We start from the raw sequence: 8,833 nt of genomic DNA on the forward strand, positions 1-8,833 counted from the left end.
ATAATGAAAGTTAAAGGAATGCACCAGTTAGAGGAGGAATAGTTGCACAATTAGTTTCATCGCACGATCCATAATATCAAAGAAGGGTATTGTTCCTAAATGTCCAAGTAGCCTCCAACTTATAGATGTGGTCGACAACACACCGATAAGAAGGACTCTACCAAACACGGCTCCGAGACATCCTAGGACACTTTAAAACCTTAGGATCTGATACCAAGTTTGTCACGCCCCATCCACGGGAAGCGCGACCGGCGCTCAACCGAGTGAACCCAGATGAGCAAGCCTGTTAGATACTTCATACCCAATTAACCCATGATGGAGAGAAGACGTGGTTTTATTAATTATACAGTAGGAGTCTCATTCATACAATCCTAAATCATTTCATTAGTCATTGCGCTTTTAAGTCCAAAAATACACATTTCTTAAAGTTCAAGTGGAACAAGTGATCAAACACAACATTACCTGTTTAACATTCTCAACACCCATATATAACCCATATAGTGTCTATGGAGACTCTAAAGATACAAAAGAGAGTAAAGATGGAGTCGGCAATAAGACCTCGGCTATACCTCAAAACTGACCATAATATAAACAAAAGGTAAAATACATGACCCCGGAATGAAATGGGGCTCACCGAGTCCGCTGAGAAGAGGACGTAGCACTATCTGTGATCCGCACTATCTGCTATGTAACCACATGCATCCATTTAAAGATGCAACGCCTCTGGCAAAAGGGACGTTAGTACCGTCCAATAGCACTAGTATGAATAGCTAAATACCAACTCAATAGAATGATTAATAATACAAGAGGAACAGTTAAGAATTCAATAAGGGCTTCAAATAATAGTAAAACAACAAGTCAAGGATCATATACATTTTCAAGACAGTTTCCATACTATTAGGTTGGATGACCTTTAGTACCGATGTTCCACAATTCACAATACCTCTGTATTCTTACACGGTGTCCGATCTCGACCCGATCAGCTAGACCGCCTCATCTAAGACATTACCGCAATTTTATTATAATTTCTGGCATAGTACCACCATGTGTGCATCATGGCGTCTGATCATGGCCCGATCGGCTAGGCCATCTCATTTGAGACATTAGCATAATTTCATTATAATTTCATCCACAACACCACCGTGTTCTTACATGGAGTCCGATCTCGGCCCAATCGGCTAGGCCATCTCATTTGAGACATTGTCACAATTTCATTTTAATTTCATCCACAATACCATCGTGTTTTTACACGAAGTTCGATCTCGGCTCGATCGGCTAGGCCATCTCATTCGAAACATTACCGTTTTTAGTCAATCATCTCACATCGTACTTCTTTCATATACTTTCAATTCGTTGGCACTAGTGATTATGATTACAAAGTCTTTCTTGGCACTTGGTCGTATTTCATAGTTTCAGACCCATTTTTCCACATTAAATATCTTTATCATTATCAACAATAATAAGGCTTCCCATTCAAGACACTAAATTCACATATGAGCAATTTGGGAATCTTAGGCACATAGAGGCTTTTCATACAATTTGGCATAACAACATTTTATCATAATCTTGACATGAAGTCTTAACAGTTCTAACACATATTCCATATTTTTGAACACATCCTTAAATAACAAGATAACATGATGAAGCCTTTAGAATAAATATTGAACTAACATCCTTCAACACAGATACATTAAAAAGTGCCAATTCTATAATGATCAAGAGCTTACTCCAATCAAATGAATACCATGGGGTTCGATTCTAAGGAGAAGGGGGTTTAGCCAACATACCTCAATTGAGCTTCTTAAAACTCTAAGATGTTCTGGAATATTAGCAACTTCAATCTATTTAAGCAATATAACAAAATTGAACCAAAATTAGGAATATTAACATGATTTTAACTTATTTGAGCATACTATCAAACACTAGGTGTGCATTAATGTTTTAAGGCTCTTTTGTGGAAGATTTCATCATTTTCCAACCCACTCTCTACCATTATTAGCTCACCATCTTCCCACATACTACAAGGATACATGCATGCAAGGTAAGCACTCCCATCCCCATGAATTACCTTACTAATGGCCCATTCTAGTTACATTTTGAAATTAAGAGTTTGGGTGATAGAATCTTACCTCTTAGGAAGAAGACCTAGGTGCCTCTCTTGACAATCTTCAAGATTTAAGTGAGAATTGAAGAACAATTTGATGAAGATCACTTCTCCCTCTAGGACCCTCTCTCTCACTCTAAAAATATCAAAAAATGTGCTCAAAATGGTCCATGGGGTGTGTTTTAACAAAATAGGGCGGGGTTTAAAAACCCCAAAAATGAAGCTCCGGAACAAGGTCTGCGATTGCATAATCGTTATGCGAACCGCATATCGGTCGCATAATCGGTGACCAATACAACCAAAAACATGTATGTGTCTGCGGTCACTATACGACCTCCAGACCTATTCTGCGGTCGCATAATTAATCGTAGAACAGTTATGCGGTCGCATAGTCGACCGCAAAATTTCATTTAGATTGGCCCAATTAACTGCCTCACTCTGCGGCCATTATGCGTTCTGCAGAGTGATTCTATAATACACAACACGTAAAACCAATTTGGCACCACGAAACATTATTAACATTATTTTTTTTCTTTCGCAAAATTTTATGGGGCCTTACACCTACGTGGTCACTATATGTGATTTTGAGATGAGATCAGGCTTTCTATTGTTAGATATGGTATACTTTGATATTATCTTGGGTATGGATTGGTTATCTCCATACCATACTATATTAAATTTCCACACTAAGACAATGACATTGGCTATGCTGGGGTTGCCGAGGTTAAAATGAAGAGGTTCTCTTGGTCATGATACTAGCAGCGTTAACTCATTTTTGAAGGCTCAACAGATGGTTTAGAAATTACGTTTGGCGTATCTAGCTCTTGTCAGAGATGTTAGAGTTGATACTCCTACTATTGAGTCAGCTCCAGTTGTGAGAGAGTATCTAGATGTGTTTCCTATAGACATACTGGGTATGCCACATGATAGGGATATTGATTTTGGTATTGATTTGGCACCAGACACTTAGCTTATCAGTATTTCACCATATCACATGACTCCAGCTAAGTTGAAGGAATTGAAGGAGCAGTTAAAAGAGTTGTTGGATAAAAGGGTGATGAGGCCTAGTGTGTCACCTGGGGTGCACCAATGTTGTTTGCTAAGAAAAGGGATGGGTCTATGAGAATGAGTATTGACTACCGGCAGTTGAACGACGTTAGTATCAAGAAAAAGTATACATTGGCACGCATTGATCAATTATTTGATCAACTTCACATTTCAATGGTATTTCTCAAAGATTGGCTTCAGATCGAGGTACCACCAGTTGAAGATCAAAGTTTAAGAAATCCATAAGACGGTTTTCAGGGTTCATTAGGGGCATTATGAGTTTTTGGTAATGTCTTTTGGGTTAACTAATTTCCCAACAACCTTCATGCATTTGATGAACAATGTGTTTTACCCTTATTTGGATTCTTTTGTCATTGTGTTCATTAATGATATCTTGGTATATTCCCGTAGTAGGAAGGAGCACGAGAAACATTAGAGGATTGTGCTTTAGACTTTAGGGAGAAGAAGTTATATGCTATGTTCTCCAATCGTGAGTTTTGGTTAGACTTAGTGGCATTCTTGTGCCACCTAGTATCTAGTGATAGAGCCAAGGTGAATCTGAAGAAGATTGAGGCAGTTCAGAATTAGCCTAGACCATTTACTACTATTGAGATTAGGAGTTTCCTAGGTTTGGCTGCTTACTATCGTCACTTCACCATTGACCGAATTGACTCAGAAGGGCGCTCCATTCAGATGTTCTGGCGAGTGTGAGGAGAGCTTTTAGAAGCTGTACACTACTTTGACTACAGCTCCAGTTTTAGTATTATCCTCAGGATCAGGGTCGTATACAGTCTATTGTAAGGCTTCACGCATTATTCTTACGTGTGTGCTGATGCAGGATGGTAGGGTGATTGCTTATGTATTGCGCCAGTTGAAGCCCCATGAGAAACACTATCCGGTATATGATTTAGAATTTACTGCTATTATGCACACACTCATGATTTGGAGGCATTACTTATACAGCATTCCTGTGAGTTGTATACAGACCATTGGAGTCTTAAGCATCTATTCAAGCAAAAAGATCTGAACTCGAGGAAGTGGAGATGGTTGGAGTTTTTGAAGGATTGTGATATAACTATCTTGTATCACCTAGTAAAGGCGAATGTGGTATCGGATACCCTGAGTAAAAAGGTAGAGAGTATGGGGAGTTATGAAGTACCTTTGGCTATGGATGTTCAGACCTTGGCCAAGTTCTCGCTTGTGTTGTTGCGCAGTCATCATTGGTTGAGCGCATCAAGGCTCATTAGTATGATTATCCCAATTTTCTTGTCCTTACGGACACGATGTTATGAGAAAGTGCTAAGGAGGTGACTATCAGTGATGAAGGTGCATTGCGACTGTAGGGTCGGATTTGCTTTCCTAATATGGATGTGTTGAGGAGTTGATTCTTGAGGAGGCTCATAGTTTGCGGTATTATATTCATCCAGGTGCTACGAAGATGTATCGTGCATTGAAGTAGCATTATTGGCGGTCAAGGATGATGAAGGACATTGTTGGATATCTTGCACGGTGTTTGAATTGCCAGATGTCAAGTATGTGCATCAGAGACAAGGTGGTTTGCTTCAGAAGATTGAGATATCGGAGTGGAAGCATGAGCACATTACTATGTACTTTGTGGTAGGATTGCCACGAACATTAGGAGATTAGACCTTTTTTGGGTCATTATGGATACACTAACCAAGTCTGTGCATTTCATTCCGGTCATGACTTCCTACACTTCAGAGCAGTTGGATAAGATCTACATCAAAGAAATTGTCCGCTTGCATGGATTGCATGTGTCTATCATCTCAAATCAAGGTATTCTGTTTACTTTACACTTTTAGAGCGCTCTTCTCCATGAGTTGGGAAATGTAAGACCTGTAAAATTTAACCTAAAACCAGAGGTTCCGTGGTGGCGAAGTAGGATAATATGTTTGGTGATGGTAAAATTTCAGCTAAAACTCGAGTTTCTGTATGAACTTTTTGGGTTGAACAATGCGTTAGGGAGTTTAAGAAAAATGTTGGCAAAAAAAGACATTTCTGCTGCCCACTATGCAGCCACAGAATGGCCGCAAAGTGAAGCAGGAACTTGAGCAAAATTTGTGGTCCATTATGCGGCCGCAGAATTGTTTTGTAGGCCGCAGATTGCATCACAGGATCGACATGAGGAATTCTGGAAGGAGATTCTACGGTCCGCTTTGCGACCGCAGAAACGATATGTGGACCACATACCCAGGCAGAGCTACCCAGTTTCGGTGGGACATTCCGCGGCCCATTTTGCGGATCACAACAGCACAATGCGGTTGCATATGCGACTGCGGATTGGGTTCCGAAGATTCATTTTTTGGTTTTTATAACCCGACCCTATTCGTTTATATGGACGCTATGGACCATGTCATAAGTAAAAACCTGGTATTTTGAGAGTGAGAGAGAGCTTTGGAGTGGGAGAGGGTTCCTCAACAATTTGTTCTTCAATTCTTGCTCAAATCTTGGAAGATTAACAAGGGAAACACACTAGGTCTTGATCCTAGATGTAAAATTCTACACCCTAACTCTCAATTTCGAAATTCAATTAAATATAGGTAATTAGTAAGGAAATGTTTGGTGTGGAAGTTGTTCATTTTTCATGCATGTGTTATCAAGGGGTGTAGGAAGATTTTTGAGCTAAAAATGGTTGATAATGGGTTGTGGGATGATCGAATCCACCATAGGATGACCTTGAAACCTTAATGCACACCTAGTGTTTGATAAAATGCTCAAATGAGCTGGAACCATGATCATCCTCCTAATTTATTTTGTTCAATTTGTTATATTTCTGAAATTGGTCGAAGTTGCTAAGATTTCTGGAACATTTTTGAGTTTAAGGAAGCTCAAGTGAGGTATGAAGGCTAAACTCATCTTCTAGTATCGGAATTCCAGAACCGTTGTAAAATTCTATCATGTGTAGTCGAACTTGAAACGCTATTGATATGGGATGTTCAAGTTAGTAAATTGATTCGCAAATTGCATAACGTGTCTGAACTCTCATGTGTTAAAGATTTTCTATTGTGACTTAATTATGTTATACCCTTTGTGGGATGAAGGTATGGTAAGAAATCAATGTGATTAAGCATTTATTTCTTATATGATGAAACCTTATGAACTTACACTGCTGAGGCCAAAGGTGCCAAATAGTTGATTTGAAAGGGAACACTTTTGTACAAACTATTATAGTGTTGGGACCCTATATTGTGGTATTGTGAATACATCTCCACCTGCGTATATTGGGGTGGGGTGGTAGGGCCTTCTTGTGTAGTGTTGTGGTATTATGAGTACACCTCCACCCGCATATATTGGGGTGAGGCGGCGGGGCCGCTTTGTGTAGTGTTGTGGTATTCTGAGTACACCTCCACCCGTATACATTGGGCTGAGGTGGCAGGGCTGCTTTGTGCAGAGTTCCTGGTATTGTGATTGCACCTCCACCCGCATACATTGGGGTGAGGCGGCGTGGCCGCTCTGTGTAAAGAAAGTTGTAGAGGATCCCCGACTTGAAATTTATAAATGTTATTGAAAGCTCTTAATAAATTCATTTTGGCTTTAACATCTAGTTAAGCCTTTTTATTGTTACCATAATTCATTTGGTATATCCAAGTCCTTGAATAGGTGTTTGGTTTTCAGACTAATACTATTCGACATGTACTGACGTCCCTTTTGTCGGGGGCGCTGCATCTCTAATAAATGCAGGTGGTTCTACAGCGGAATACATTGACCAGTGATTGCAGTACACTCTTCTCTTAGCGGACTTGGTCAGCCCCACTTCTTTTCGGTGTTGAGCATCTTTTGTTCCGTGCGTATTATGTTTTGAGGTATTGCCAGACCCTTGTTGCCGGCACCATCATTGTACTCTTTTATATCTATTAGAGGCTTTGTAGACATAGTGTGGAATGTGTATTAGTGTGGTAAAGTTAAACTAATAATGTGGTAATCGTATCTCATGCTTCCACTGTAAAACGATGGTTGTGAAATGTATTGTTTTGGAGACATATTAATGAAGTATATAAAGGAGATGGAACTAGTGTTGTTCATGAACCCTTGCAGAATTAATCAATAAAGTTTATATTCTTTTTATTTGGCTTGCTCGGCCGGGTTATCTCGGTTGAGCGCCAGTCGCGCTCCCTGAAGTCAAGGCATGACGAACTTGGTATCAAAGCATAAGGTTTTAAAGTATCCTAGGATGTCTCAGAGCCGTGTCTAGTAGAGTCCTTCTTATCGTTGTGTTGTCAACCACATCTATAATTAGGAGGCTACTTGGGAACTTAGGAATAATACCCTTCTTTGATGTTATCGATTGTGCGATAAAGCTGAATGTAAGATTGTTCCTTCTTTACCTCGTGCTTTACTATAACTTTCAGTACATGGCACCTAAGAAAAAGGCAAGAACTAGCCAATGAGCCACTGTCACCCTAGAAGTGGCAGTTGATTCGATATTTGATGATGCGGGTGAGCACCCGATAGGTGAGGATATTCCCTCAATTACTATACTGCTGGAATCTACTATCCCTGCGCAACCTACACAAGTTCCTATACCTACTGAGGGTGCAATGGTCCCTCCAAGCGACATTCCAGTTTCAGCTCCAGCTCGATCTTCTGGTCCCATTGTTTCTGGTGAGGATCTAAGGGGAGCCATACAGATGTTGGCTTAGATAGTAGCCTCCCAGGCCCAGAGATCAAATGTTGCGCAGACTTCTTCTAATCAGCCAGGGGATTCCGCCAGTTCCAGGGTGATCAGGTTTCTCCAGTTGGATCCTCCAGTGTTCATAGGTACTGATCCTAAGGAGGACCCCCAGGACTTCATTGATAAGATGCACAAGACCCTCCGAGTTATGCGTGCTTCTGAGATGGAGGGAGTGGAGTTGGACTCTTACCGCCTAAAAGGGGTGGCCTATTCTTGGTTTGAGATATGGGAAGAGTCCCGTGATGAGGGGGTTCCTCCGGCGAGGTGGAGTGAGTTCACCGATGCTTTTAAGGATCATTGTTTGGCTGCCGAGACTAAGGTGGACCATGCTGCTGATTTTGAGAGCTTGAAGCAGGGTAGCATGAATGTGTGGGAGTACCATATGGAATTTACGCGCCTGTCCAAGTATGCTATTCATATGTTGCCTACTGTGGAAGCTAGGGTGCACCGGTTTGTCTAGGGCCTTAGCCCATTTGTTATTCATGAGGACACTACGGCTGCCTTGAATTCTGATATGAACTATGGGAAGATGGTGGCGTTTGCTCAAGCTACAGAGGATCGTAAACTGAAAAATAGAAGGGAGCGTGAGGATAGCAGAAAGGCCGAACCACGGGCAACTTGGGTAGTTCTTCTGGTGGTGGTAGGTCGACACTTAGGGGAGGGTCATCAGGGCCATCTCAGTCATTCGCTCAGTCTTCGATGAGTGCACCACCATCCGGGCCCAGTCAGGGCAATAGGGGACCTCACCAGCAAGGTCGGCCTGGAGGGAGATTCCAGCAGCAGTGGAGGCCCCCATGCCTTAAGTGTGGGAGGACGCACTTTGGGGTCTGCTTCATGGACCTACCTATAAGCTACAGGTGCGGTGTGAGGGGTCACATTCAGATGGATTGTCGCTCATCCCGTCGGATCATGGCAGAGGTGCGGCGTAGCCAGCTAACTCTACAGCTACTACACGTACAACACCTCCTCCAGCTCGAGGCACTCCAGCA

The 8,833-nt window shown here is 41.6% G+C and overlaps 1 protein-coding gene across 1 annotated transcript; it reads left to right on the forward strand.

The window, feature by feature from the left end:
* The first annotated feature begins 7,710 nt into the window (after window positions 1–7,710).
* Window positions 7,711–8,304, forward strand: LOC138892513 (uncharacterized). Its single transcript, XM_070176239.1, has 2 exons — window positions 7,711–7,774; window positions 7,871–8,304. Exons 1-2 carry the CDS (start codon window positions 7,711–7,713, stop codon window positions 8,302–8,304), a joined length of 498 nt encoding a protein of 165 aa, XP_070032340.1.
* Window positions 8,305–8,833: the final 529 nt, after the last annotated feature.

This window comes from Nicotiana tomentosiformis, chromosome 5 (genome assembly GCF_000390325.3).
Source record: "Nicotiana tomentosiformis chromosome 5, ASM39032v3, whole genome shotgun sequence".
Lineage (NCBI taxonomy): Eukaryota > Viridiplantae > Streptophyta > Magnoliopsida > Solanales > Solanaceae > Nicotiana > Nicotiana tomentosiformis.